At 41.8% G+C, this 14,678-nt stretch overlaps 1 protein-coding gene across 1 annotated transcript in view; it reads left to right on the forward strand.

The window, feature by feature from the left end:
- The window catches only part of snx29 (sorting nexin 29), a 202,922-nt gene that overhangs the window by 94,066 nt on the left and 94,178 nt on the right, over window positions 1–14,678 (forward strand). Inside the window, exon 15 of the mRNA XM_078163261.1 lies at window positions 10,359–10,465. Within this exon, the coding sequence (XP_078019387.1) occupies window positions 10,359–10,465 (107 nt within the window). The remainder of the gene's footprint in view (window positions 1–10,358; window positions 10,466–14,678) is intronic.

Here is a 14,678-nt window from a genome sequence, read left to right on the forward strand (position 1 = left end):
TTCAAAGGGCTGGGACATAATTTGACCTGGTGTGTGGTGTGAAAAAGGATATTCAGGGGGCAGAGGAAAAGTACTTTCAACTGCTTTTCACCTTTTGTGTGATTCAGGGCTGGGAGCTGGCTTTGGCTTGGTTCTGTTAGATGGTGGATGGCAGTGGTTTGCTGTGATTGGAGCTATTTTGGACACAGAGAAAAAAAAGAAAGAAAAAAAGCTCAAAGAGCACTCTCGAAATGGAAGTAGAGCATACACACAAACAGCCAGATGGTTTTTGAAATGATAGGTCTGAGTGTGTGTGTGTGTGTGTGTGTGTGTGTGTGTGTGTGTTGTGGGCATATTTTTGTACATACAGAGATGTTTTTACAGTGGAAACATTAACTTAAATCATTAACATGACGCAAAGCAGCGTAGTTACACTTGATAATCCACATCCTGTAAATATAATTTGTTGAGTAGTTTACTCTGAGGAGGATCTGATGTTTTTAGTTTCAGATGCATCAGAGGTTTCATAAGTTCACATTTCTTAGTATTCTTTGTTGAAGTGAAATCCCTTACTAGAGCCACGTTCCCACTGGACAAAAAACCCATTAACACCCACTAACATCTGGCTTTTGTATTTAATGAGAAAGGTTAAAGTCAGCGTTCACCCCTGTGACAAAAGACTCTGCAGTAGTCATGAGTATTTATCGACTCTTGCTTCAATTGGATCCAATTGCCAGTGGTAGAGAAATGACACCTTGGTGGGTGCACAGATTTCAGCTCCTTTTACAGGGTGATACAGTAATGAGCCGCCAAACAATACAGTCAATCTCAGTTCAAGTAGCGCTGGAACATCTTTCTGAATAAATCTGCAGTTTAAAAGAGAGTCTGAATAAGTAAGAGATGTGTAAAAAGAGGTAACCACTGTAACATTTTCACTGGCCCCCATGCCGCTTTCTTAACAAACATTAACATGTTTTCCGGTCCATTTGTGACCTTGAATGTGGCACACCAGGAAACAAAACAAAAACAGAAAGCCAACACGTTATGCCAAAAACTGCAGTTTCTTGAATGGCCACTTGAGGCTGGCTCCAGAAATCAATCAATCCCCATAGACCTTCATGTTAAAACGCCCAACTTTACAGAAGAAATAAACATGTGTACAGCCTGGTACAAAATACGGTTTTGGTCTCTATAACCAGTTTTCCCCTTCATGACAACTGCACAGGGTGAGAACTTTTATACAACTCGCCCGTTAACATTCTATTAGGCTTAAAGTCACGCATAATTAAGAGTGGGCTGCTTTGAGCAACAGGCTGTCTGATCATCGTGTCCTCGGCTTCTTAGTCAGATCAACCTCTTGCTCCTCCACAGCTCCAGTGTCTTGCCCAAATATGGTCACTTCTGGCTCCATGAAACAAAGATGGCAACTGCAAAAATGCCAAACTCGAGGCTTCAAATGGGAGTCCAGAACCAGTGGGTGATGTTACAGTGCCTACGTCCATTATTTCTGAGTTTTAAAATATGGCATATGCCCAAATTTTGGTCAAAAAGGGCCATAAGACATTGTTCTCTCGCTTTACACATCTTTCCCCCCTCATAATAGGGCATTATCTTTCATGCCACCTCAGACAACTTAGGAAAACTGTAGACGGGTGTAAATTAGTCACCATGTGTTTGTGTGTACACATGTGTGATCAGAACGTCGTGATCAGCAGGGCTCTGAGTGACCAGGCCGGCACAAAAGCTCCCTGATTGGAGCCATCATAGCAAGGAGAGAAGTAATTTCCACACCCTCTACCTCACACGTGTGTTAACGAAAACCTGTTTGTCCCATGTAGCAGCAGTGCGCCGGCCTGATCTCTCCACATACATGGGCCGATACACAAAGGCCTCTGTTATCTGAAGGAGGGGAACGCGAGAAATGAGCTATCAACGATTAGAAAATGAAGGAAGATTGTTTTTGATTAGCACTCATTAATTAAGTCAGTCAGCCGCCTGCCTGCTCCCCAGCCAGCCTATCAACAGTGTATGGCCTGACTTCGTGATTAACTCACCTTTGTGTTGACGGTGTGTGTATGTGTGGAGGGAACGCATGCTATTGTTAGTGCAGTGAGGCACAAAGACATATTTTTCGCCTTCTCTGGATTTTTTGATCTTGTAGTTTCATAATGAAAAACAGATGAACCCTGAACCTCAATTTGCTTTGATGTCTGACTGCATGTGTTTATGTATGAAAAATCTTTTTATGCATGTTTTCATTGATATGCATGGCATAAAGTGGTTGGCCTTCACAACATGCATGATTAGTGGCGTGGGACTGGTGTAACACCACAGCGGAGTGCTCTGCCGAGTTGAATTGAATGGTGATGAATGATTGATGCGAGGAAAAAAGAAATTAAAGGAGAGACGAGAAAAAGACGGAAGATTTCAAAGGTAAGGTAGGCATGAAGATAAAGGATGAATGAAGGTTGCATAAATCAGTAGAAGGTGTAAAAGAGTTTGAAAGAAAGACGCAACAAAGATAAAAAAATAGGAAACCGAATCAATACTTCATAGAGGGGACTACTCAACAAAAAACAAGGACATGTTTTCTGAGCGAAAAGAGATGAAAGAAAGTTAGCGGCACAAAAACAAAAAAGAACAAAGGATGGGAAGCAGGAGCTGGGAGGGATGGAGCGATTTCATAAGAAGATAAGATATGGAAGACGAGATTCGGAAGAGCCCCAATTTCACAGTGGTGTGAGTGCCGCGGGTTTTGCCGTTACAAGGAGCGCTCCACTTGATTGCGCATTAGTCCTATTGTGGTGGGAGCCCTGCACATGTTTTATTTAGCAGGCTTGCTTCGCCTCGGCTGGAGCGGGACGGACGTTTTGTTTGCTCTTCAGCCCGCTGTGTGCTCGGGGTCGCGGATGCAGAGCCACGTCTCCTTACTGCTAATGGACGGAGCAGCATTAAGTCAAGTGTGTCAGCCTCTGCCCCGCTTTCTCCACAACTGGCACCGACGTCATTATCACCCGTCAAAGCTTCCACTTTGGAGAGGATATTTGAGGGTTTTCTTGATTTCACAGGAGTGTTAGGATACAAGTAATTTCTGAAGATTTCTCTGTTCCTGCCTTTCCTCTATCTTTAAGCATGACAACAAGACTGCAGTATTGGCTGTATATGAACCTGCTACTATATGTAATGCTCCCAAGGTGAACCTGACTTAATCGGTCTCCCTCCTACTTACAGAGAGTGGAAATGTCTCAGCTCATCCATGTTTCACCCTTTGTCATCACAGTTCTGTGGCCAGTCTTTCTCTTAACCTCCTGACTGGCAGGCAGTAGGCAGTTTCCAGCAGCTTGCCCTCATATTAACTTCCCATGCCGGATAAATGAGAAAGACTTTGCTGCAGACTGCAGTTTGTTCTGTAAGCTGTGATAACCATCTGCTCCATGGTTCATAATTAGAATATCTTCAATCTGTGAGTGAAAACAACAGAAATGTGGTGTTACTGCTGGCTCAAACACCAGACATAATAATGGACACGATACCAGGAAAGAAGTTTACTGCGTGTAACTTTATTGGAATAAATGAATGAATGACTAAAAACCAGGCAACACAATGGTGTTGCTGCAGCAGGATGGAGACAAAGAGGTAAACAAAGAGGCCTGCCTATACAGACTCAGCCCACTGGTCAGCACAGGTGCCTGCCAATCAGATGATCAACCTAGAGGGGTCAACAGGAAACACCAAAATAAACAAGGGTGTAGCAGTGGAGGATGCACTGAATGGGAAATTCTGAAATCCTAGTTATCAAGCACAAATAAAGGACCATTATTTCAGCCTGGTCTCTTTCCCAGGACATCAAAATATGCCACTTGATCAGTGGACCTTGACGACAGATATGAAGGCACAATGCACCTGTGTCTGTATGAGACACACTAGGCTTTCAACCTACTCCAGTGTGAACCCATTTGTGTCATTATTAGACATTCAGAGCAACAGGCGCAGTATAAATAGCAAGAAAGTCCACTGAGGGCCAGGGATAGGGAGGTGGATGTGTCCAACAAGCACAGGACTTTGACCCAGGACACTGGTGTTTGCGTCCCATGTGAAACTAAAAGTCGGTGTTGAGTTATATTGCCACGTGCCACTCATTAGTCAGTCATTAGTGACCTGAGTTGACTGACGTGACAAACGTCAACCAAGATCTTTTTCTAACCCTAACCAAGTAGTTGTTTTGCCTAACCCCCAACCCCCTGCATCACAATATAACTCTAGAAGCTGCCCTGGCATCATCATAATCATACTAGGGGCTAGTAGGGATGAGATCATGTTGATTATTTCTAACTGACCAATGAGCACGGTCTTACTCCGAAGTCCGGCGCTTGGGCAGTGACTTGCAGCATCAGAAACCAATGAAAAAAGGCGTCCTTTAACGTCAGCATGATACGCGGCCAGTTGCCGTTATAGTTTAACAGCGCCTGGTGGTGTCAGGGGGAAAGGCTTTGGGACAAGGACGAAAGTCAAGGCGGCGAAAATCTGAGTGGGGTGGGCAGGAAGGGTGGTGGATGGGTCCAACAAACACTGACTTTCACCCGAGAGAGCAGTATGTGCATCTCAGTGTTTGCATCCTGTTGTCAATGTTGTCACAAACGTCAATTTGTGGTGTTGTACCAACGTAGTGTGATTATTTTGAAAGAGACTATATGTAAGCGTTATATTTCCTGTGAAAACGGAAGTGTATCATGAAAGAAGAGAACTTAACGTGGTGTCCCAGAACGTTATCAACCAATGCACCCAGGGTACCTTGGATGTCGTATGTGGACGTGGAAAGTCCATGACCAAAACATCAATATGTGACGAGGTCAGAGTGAGAAAGTGTCCGACCACTCTCATTAACAGTAAAGATATGTACCCCCCACCACAACAAACAAAAACTTGATAAGGCATTTCGACACAAGTATTGGTATCTGCCGTACCGATGACCACCCTTGGTTGCCTCTTCTTCCTCTTTAAATGTGTTTCACTCTCCCTGCCTTTTCTGTGGTCTGAGGGGAATCCACTCTGTGTGTACTGTAGATCATTATCTATGGATGATAGTCATCTTGCTTCTCGCTCTCTCAGCTCTGTGCTCCTCTGAGGCAAAACCCAAGAAAACAACAGGATGACGGTCACAAGAAGGAAGGGATGATTTGACATAGTAATTCAGTAGAGCCCTAAATGAATTGGCAGTGGATAGTCCCTTGCTAATACTTTACCTGCAAGACTGTTTAATTGTGAAAAGATGAACACATATTAATGTTCAATTAAAGCTAATTGGGAGTTAAAAGGCTTTTATTGAGAGTATGATGGCAGCGCCTTGTTCTGCCTCTTATGGGCAACGTCAGCGAAACTGAAATTGAAAATGTGAATAAGCTCCTTTTTCCATGTTAAAATTGTTCAGCGCAGGTTATTATGCTGTCACTGATACTGTGTTGTTGTGTGTCAGCTTGTCTCTCCCACGGATGAAAAGACATAAAAGGACATCATTCTGTTTGAGATGATGGATTGTAGTTAAAGAGATCTGCACTATGACCCAGTCCCATTTTTAAAATGAGACTTTCTGATGTCCACCAAATAATTAGGTAAAGAACAAAGCTGTTTTTACATATCTTTTTCCTTCTTTTGCTTTCTGCTTTAGTTTTTTAAAGTTTCACTGCTCAGAAATGCCTTTTGTTCGTTGTTCTCTTGGATATTTGACCTTCGCTGTGCAGAATGATGTAATGTGCAGAGTTTGACACCTGAAGGTTGTTTTTATATTCATGTGATGAAGGGGGAACGTTTGTCTGTGCTCATCTTAAAATCTCATTTTAACTTGTGTACGTGTGAGCCTGATTTTGTGACATCACAACTAGTTTGGAAGCCAGTCCAAAATGCACAAAGCTCTGCGTAAATGTTATGTGGGAAACTTTCAGCACACACATACACACACACTGAGAAAGGACTTTTTAATTGAAACAGGAGACATCTTGTGTCCAGCAGGTGAACTTTGTAAATAAACAGTATTTACATATTTATAAGTCCTGGATTTTTAAATGAGGGAGAAGGGGTAGATGTGACGTTAAGAATATTTTAAGGGAATTATGATTTCTTTCGTGTGTATAAATGAAATCAGACTCAAAAGATTTTTCCAAGCAGAGTGTTTTTGTATGTCTTTAAAGGGGCACTTCGCTGATTTTCAACCAGCTTTGTATCAAAACAGTGTGAGTAGTATGTGTAAATGAACTGTGGTAAACTACCCTCCACCTAGATGCAGTGCTTTGAACATTCAGTCCAGTTTCTGGGAAATTCCTCTCAGTGTGTTGATGCAGCCACTGCTGGTCTGTGTGTGTCCGTCTCTCAGTGGACGTCCCCACTAAACTGGCTCATTATCTCACACACTGTGATCATTAGAGAGACGTCTCTAGAGTGGCACTCTCTCAGGTAAAAACCCAGGGGGATGCACACTTCTGGGAATGGGACAGCACGGCACAACACACACACGCACACACACGCACACACACACACACACGAACATTTAATATAATCAGATACGATTACTGCAGCAGTTGCACCTACAATGCAGCATATTTCCTATATGTAGCTCAACACTCCTGACGTTTACATGACACACACACACACACACACCCCCACACACACACACACACACACACACACACACACACACAGCTGCTAAGGAGCGGTACTCAGTTAGTTTTGTTATTACAGACCAGCTGTCTGCCCAATTTTCCTAGACTCAGGAACATCTGTGCGTGCCCCCTTCTCTCTCTCATTCACCCACCCACCTCTTTCGCTCACTCCTGTTCACCAACACATCCCGTATATGTTTCATTATTAAGAGCCTATCAATGTGACAGGTAACAGAAATCCAACTGAAGGGGAAAAAAAACCTCAGAGCTCAGGCAAATTGGTGCCACGAGAGCAACCGTCAGCAATCCTGTGTGTGTGTCTGTGTGTGTGTGTTCAGGTGTTTGTTAGTCACCTTTATGCCATTGTTCCCATTTTTGTATGTTGGTGTATTCTTGAGTTTCTCTCCCACTGGGGAAGTACATCTTTTTGTATTTTGTACAGTATGTATATGTTTTCATTCTGTGTGTGTGTGTGTGTGTGTGTGTGTGTGCGCCTGCGTGTACATGTACAGTAGTTGTCTAGGCTATTAGGCTGCTGACTGAGGTATACACTACAGAGCTATTGGTGGGCCAAAGATAAGCTTGGGGATTGCTGTGCTGCTGGGCCCTTTGCAGGAGCAGTGATAATGCATTTCTGTCAGCCTGTGTGTGTGCGTGTGTGTGTGTGTGTGTATGAGAGTGAGTGCATGTGTCTATACAAAATTCTATACGTGTTTGAAGGATGGCTTGTGTGTGTGTAACTTTCTTGCTGTGCCAGTAATTTAGTTTCTAGCATGACAGAACTGTCATTTTGGTTTGAGGTCTATATCTCTGTGTGTGTTCTATATGTGTATCTGTATTTTTATTCTATTGAGGGTTCTAAAATAATACTGAAACAACAAATAGATAAGCTGATTACTTTAAAATAATTAATCAGCAATTTCAAAAGCATTTTTTAGCCAATCAATTAAATGAATATACCAAATCTTTAAATTTCCAGCTTTCTTCCACTTCATACCATCATAAACAGAACCCCTTTGGGTATTTTAATCATTATGGGTTCACAGAGTATTTGACAATTGATGTGCAACTTACCTATTTGAGAGTGGAGAATATGGTTCTCATATGTCTCATTTCCACTGTATGGTTCGGCTCAACTCGTCTCACTTTTAGTACCAGGCGTCTCTCGATTTTGTTTTCTGTTACAGGTAGTATCCTGTCTATGTAGGCAGGAGTCTTAGCTGATTGTTATAGCGACGCCGCATGAAACTGCCATGACATCACTTTCAATGCAACACAGCACTTATTGCTACATCCAGTTCTTGTTGGATCCTTTCATCTGCAGCTGAACAGAGAAACATCTGCATTTCATCAATCGACAGTGAAAACTTTGTGGTAGCTAGTAACAGTAGTTTGACTATTCTAAACGGGTGGGTTTGGATGTCTTTATGTCATGCTAGTGACCGTTCTATTTGACCAACCAGTAGGACCAACCTGTGGTGTTTTAACTCCACCCTTTTGTATCAACTCAGCTCATCTGGAACCTTGACCAAGATAGTACCAAAAAAGCACAAGGTACTATCTATAACTTTCCAAAGAGTCCAAAAAAGAGTTGAGCCTTACCGGTACTATATATTTTAAATAAGCCTAAGTTTGTGATTGCCTATTTCAAACGCTGTATGATTTCTCCATTGAAGTATTCTCACCCCAGTTTCGGAAACCCTTAGCTATCGATGTGATGACGATAAGCTTCGGCGGGGGGCTAGGGGCAATATTTTGGACTGATCTGATGTAGCAAGAGGAGATCAAGGAGGAGCCAGGTCATTTCAGCTAATCTCTATAAATAGATGGCTGCATATGATTGCAGATTAAGAAAAACTAATAGAAAGCTAAATTGTCATCAGACAAAGCCGATGGTTTCTGAGATTGCATTCCGTTACTTGGGCTACAAATGGAAATGAAAACACTTCTGATATCAAAATTTTGTCCCGTTGCCTACAGACTCTGCATACATATGCTGAATCTGTTTAAAGAGATTGCGCTCACCCTGTAGCACCTCAGTAGCCGAATCATTTGGAATGGTTAAAGCGCATGACGCGTAACCGCAACATTTCCTTATTGATTCCAGCTGTGGGACCTTTGTTGCATGTCATACCCCTCTTTGTCTCCCTCTCTATTCTCTCTTATCAGTCTGCCTTGACACTTTTCATCTTTCCAATAAAGGCAAATAATGCTGAAAATAATAATATGAAAAACAAACAAAACAATGATTCTCACCCTCATGATGACTGCTGCTGGACTGATCGGCTGCTGGAGAAGTGGCCTATGAAGTTTAAAGAACATGATTTTAAATGTAATGTGATTCAGCCCTCTTCCCTTTTTCCTCAAAATATATTGGCAAGTTGCCTTTGAGTGAAGCGTTAAACCCCGCTGGTACCCTGTGCCTTTCAGTACAGCACAAAAGAGATGCAAACATCGTCTGAGAAATAAAGTGCAATGAATGGACAAATGGACAAAAAGTCTCACCGGGAAGGCCAATCTATTAGTCTGAGAATGCACATATAGAGTGCATGGTTGTGTGTGTGAGTATGTGTGTATCTGCAGTCCACTGGGCTGACTTTATCAAACAGTGCTCTTTTTTGTATCCATGCCTGCTATTGATTCTTAGCAGCTATTCCCCCTACAGTCCCATCTATTTGGAACTACAATGAGCCAGCCTCCTTCATCAATACCTGCCTCACTCCGTCTAGACATTCAGACACTTGCTGGGGGTTCGCATTTTTCTATTCACAGTCCAACTGTATATTTTCTAAAACTCCTCCCTAAACTGCTGTTGCCACACTTTTATTTGGGCCCCGTGCAGCTCTTGGACATCCTGAATCTCTACTTCTGTACTTCCCTCTCTCCTCTTGTCTCTGCTCATATATCTCTCCCTGTCTCCTTCTCCTCTTAGCCTCAGTGTGTTTGTCAAGGTGTTAACTGTGCACTGTATGGTGACAGTGATATAACAGTGATAATTTGCTTTTGCAGAGGTTAAAAAAAACCCATCCGTCTCCCAAGCACCCCTCTGCAAAAAAACATACAGACTTCTGCTAAGTTCTGCCATTCTTCGGTGAGGGAACCCGATTAGTTGATGTTTATGGCCTCAGAAGTGGTGCTTTAGGCTCCGCTGTGATGACTTCAGCCGGTTAGCAAACTACAGTAGTGCAAAGAAACAATAAGCGCTGTCTGAATGGAAAAGTCAGAGTAAAACAGGCGATGGTGAAAGAGTTCATCATATTGACAGGACAGTAAAGAGTTTTCCCAGAAGGATAAATGTGTGTGTTACAGCATTTTATAATGTATGTGTGCCGCTCTGTGTGTGTGTGTGTGTGTGTGTTTGTATGCCTCTTCCTATCTGGTTATATGTTGTTTGTGTAATGTGCATGAGTCAGATCTATTTCAATTTGTGATGTTAATGAGATAAAATGGAAATTCATGGCTCTTGCCCGGCTGGTAATGTTTATATTATATAGATCTGCTGCTCCCTGCATTGTTGTCTCGCTGCTTAAACAAAACCCATCAAACAGCCGCCGGTGACACAGCTTGCTACAGAAGACGACACAATGTGCATAATTCGCAGAAACGCACCCTTTCTAGATGGTTGTAAGAAGAGTTTTTCTTTCGCAGTGTGTGTCATTGACATGTCACAATATCTGCACGTCTGTTTAAACTAACCCGCTCTCTCTCTTTCTCTTTTATCTGCAGCCCTGTCAGTGTTGCGGTCAAGTGAAGAGCAGGCCCCTGTCCCACAGAATAAGTTCATGGGAGACGTCGAGGAGCTGGCTGCCAGCTATGAACGCAAACTCATAGAGGTGAGTGTGATCTCTTTTTAATCTTTACTGTGTATTAGTTATGATGATGCTCGTCAAGGAAGTGCCACAGTTCTGCTGTCTATATGTTCATTTTTTCCAGTGGATAACTAACTGTAAATTGGACAGTTGTCAAAAAATTATATTACAAGTACTGCCTACAGCATTTAAAGGAACAGTTCAGCACTTTGAGAAATAATCATATTCATTTTTTTCTTTTGCCAAGAGTTAGACGAGAATATCAATACTGTTTTCATGTCTAAGTATGAAGCTAGAGCCAGCAGGTGATTAGCTTAGTTTAGCATAGCATAAAGACTGCAAAACAGCTAGCGTGAAGCCTTGCGTGTCCACTGGTTGCCTGGCAACCTCATGGGAATGACAAAACTCAGCTAAGAGCTAGTCCAGAACATAACTCGCTGTAACAACCACGAATTGTAGCTTTTATATTTTGGTTTGTGTATAGCTTAAACAAACAACATATAACGTGCAAACCAGAGGATCCATGATACGATATTATCATGATACTTAAGTCATGATACAATATTATTGTGATTTTAAATATGTTGCGATATGTTGAGTGTTGCAATAAAACATAGAGCGATATATTGTGATTTATTACATTTTTTTGGACTGTAAATTATGCAACATCTGTTCATCACACCTGAACATTTTTTTTGCAGCAGAATGTTTCTTGTGGACTGAATAAGCAATTGATTATATTACTCTTGTAGGCTGCGTAAAGTTTATCTTGTATTTATAATATTCATAATTTCTTTAATTATAAAAAAAAAAATATACTATGCTGTATCAATTTTTCCCCACTCCTATAAGCTACACCAACTGTCTGCAGGCTCTACCTTCATTCATCTTTTTTTTTTTTTTATGAGCGATTCTATCGTATTTTTTATTAGTGTAATATAACCCTACAGAACGACTCCGGATAATTGGTGCAATAAAACATCACAAAAAGACAATTGGATGATGTAGAGCATACAGACAGTGGAACATTAAAATAGGTACACGTAAGTACAGTAGTTAACGTTAAACTGGGAGGTTGAGTTTGGCAAGTGTTGTGACATGACGTATGATTGGGTGAGGTATGTTTGTAACGAGGGTGGCTAACGAGTAATGATAAGAGAACAGGGAGAGATGAGGTAGGGAGAACAATGAATAATAATAAGTAATAATGATAATGAAAATGGATGATGTGGATGATTTTAGTCTTGTGGGGTTGTAAATTGACCTTGTATGACCATAGGGCAGGCTCAAGGGATTGCAGCAGGGGCCCTCACAGAAGTAGCATCATCAAATGATTTTATTTTTGTTGAGAAAGCTTTAATTTTAGAAAGGGAAAAAACAAAAAAAAATGTGAGTTGACAGTTGGGCTACCACCAATCCCACTGAAGGGGATCGGCCCACCAACAAACTTTCCATCAGGGATCGCCCCCATTCCCCCCCCCCCCCCCCCCCCCCCTTTGTTGCTGTTTCTTAATTTATTCCTTCATGTGTCCTACAGACATGAGTAGTATCAAACCTGTTTCCCGAAATGTCAAACATATCTTTATGAAATTCAGTGCGACACCTTCATATAGTTTCTGTTCATTAACAAACCAGGGTTTTTCACTCCAGCACAGACCACATAAACCTTGTTGTTTCTTGTTCCAAAGAGGAAGTTGATTCTTCAGTCTAAAGTTTATCCTGTTTGTTTAACTGAAGAGGAAAAACATTTTTCTATCTGCATTCCATTCATTGTATCATCTGCCAGCGCCAGAACCTCAGATAACATTAGCTCTGTTTAGTATAGATGAACGCTGCAATCCACTACATTTCTGTCCAAGCACCAGCTGCTGCCACACAATGCAAAAAAATGTGTAGAGGCCAATAATGTTGTTTGTTGACAGTAATTTAATTTATATGTGGTAATGATTTATTGATGTCACAGAGCCACTCGGGGCTTTGCACAGAGAAATACCTGAATTAATACATTAGCAGGCAAAGATAAAGAAAGAATGAAAAAACAGTTTTTCGGCCATGTGAGAGCTGTGCAGGGGAAAATCCTCACCAAGCTACTCGATCTAAATAAAGCAGAGAATTGCACTTTCTGCAGCTGCATTGATTTCAAAATCTCAACAGTGCCAAGAGCTATTCCCTGAGCAGGATCTTCTCAATGATATCGATTGCAGCACTTGGTGAAGATCTTTAATAACTGGACAGCAGGCGTAATGTTACCAACTGTGTGACAGGTGATGGGAGCTATTTCCAGTTTCTTCCCAGTTAAAGTGACAAGCAGAGAGAAATAAAGACTTTTAATGGGTAGCGAGATGTGAGGGGCGTCTACATGAATAATGAATCCACATTTTTATATTTCTTTAATAAGAAATAATCCCGCCTGTGTTTGGCCAAACTATGTTTTCACTTATTTATACACATGTATGTGTGGTTCATTTTTAATGGTGTTTACTTATTTATTTGTTCATTTGCTTGGCTGTCAGTCTCGATTGAGCTTTCGCAGCGAGCATGGAGGACCAGTGCGGGACACGTTCGCAGCACAGCCTCTCTTTTGGTCCCAGGCCAGCCAGGCTTTGATGACTTTGTTTGAATAGGCCGGTCATGCAGAACAAAAGTGTTTTCCTCATCCCTGACATGTGACAAATTGTCCAGCAGAAATACTGTGAAATGGCTGGGCTGGTGCTGCCTGACAATATCAACATGTTTCTTAACCACAGAGGAGAGAGAACAAACAGGAGATGCAGGCTTTTGTCATCATTGTCCACGATCTGTTTTCAACAATCTGATTTAATAGGAGTTGCCTTAATATTCAGAGTGTGTATCAGTGTGTGTATGTGTGCGTCCATTCAGGGTCAGCGGCACTACTGTCGGTCCTGATGTGAGGATTCAGAAATTGTGCGATTTAACATGAGCAGCTGTCAGCAGTCCTGATTCAGCTGTCTTGCTTCAGCGACTGAGACAAAATCTGACTCACCAGGTTATTGATTTTTTGAAAATGTCACATCGAGCCTTGTTGGATACATACAGGCCTGCCAGACACAAATAAATATTGGACGGAGCTCAGCCTTCATTAACCTGGGAAACACGCCCGTGTTTGTGACCCAGTTCAGTTTTAATTTAATGATGCTAATGCATTGTATTGACTTTGACTTTGTTTATATTTGAGCCAAATCTCAAGGCACTCTATGCTCTTTTCATCGTCTTCAGTTCACTTGTACTGCTAAGTGGACACCAGGCTGTAAAAAGTCACGAGATAAATGATCTGAATGAGTCATTTAAAAGTAAGTTTGGGCAATAGGGCAGCCTGTCACCGCTTTAAAAGGAAACTTTACCGATTTTTAACCAGCTCTGTGTCATCGCTGTGTGTGCACGCAGTGTTTTGCTGCCCCCCTGCACTGCAAGTTACTGCCACTGACCGACCAGTAAATTTTGGTTGAGAGTAAGGGGGTTTTAAATGGAACATCTCCCATGTGATGTCTTGTGAAAAGCCACAGTGTTGCTTTTGCACTGTTGCAGAGTAGCTTTATGCTTTGTAGGACATTGTGCAGGCACAGGCCACACACTATATCCAGACATCCAGTTTTGATCTCAAACAACTCCTGAACAGTAGGCAGCTCTTGAGGTACTGAATACCACTATATTAACCAGCTAGTTACTACTTTTGTCTGGCAGCCCTTTGATATGTCAGTGTACAGTTGGTTTATCCAAACTTTTTTGGCTGTCAGGCTGGAAAACCAAAACAGTGAGCTCAAAAGAGAAAAAAATGCTGTGGAACTGAGGGGAATGGGAGAGTTGGGCGATAATTCTCTGCAGGTTTTGTACTATGAGCTACCCCTTTTCAAGTACACAATCACTTGATCAGTTGAAAATTGTTATTAAGTGCAGCTTTGCTGGCAGTTTCATTGAACTGTATCTCCATTTGCAAATGAGTATAGAATACGATTAGTGCTATAGTGTGCATCCTTTCTAATTAAAACAAGGTACTGGTGAAATTTTCTGAGCACCTGCTTACAGATTCATGAATTTTGCTAACTGTGCCAGAAGGAGGGCTTAGTACTTAGAAGTGTCGCTAAAAAGCAAGAAGGTCTGTGATTTAATCAGCAGGGCCAAGTTATTGGAGTTTAATATTTTTCCAGTGTTTGTGTTTTGGTTTGTGCAGGTCCCCTCTTCCTGTCCAAACACACACACAGATGATTTACAAATTGGC

Source organism: Epinephelus lanceolatus, chromosome 21 (assembly GCF_041903045.1).
Source record: "Epinephelus lanceolatus isolate andai-2023 chromosome 21, ASM4190304v1, whole genome shotgun sequence".
NCBI lineage: Eukaryota > Metazoa > Chordata > Actinopteri > Perciformes > Serranidae > Epinephelus > Epinephelus lanceolatus.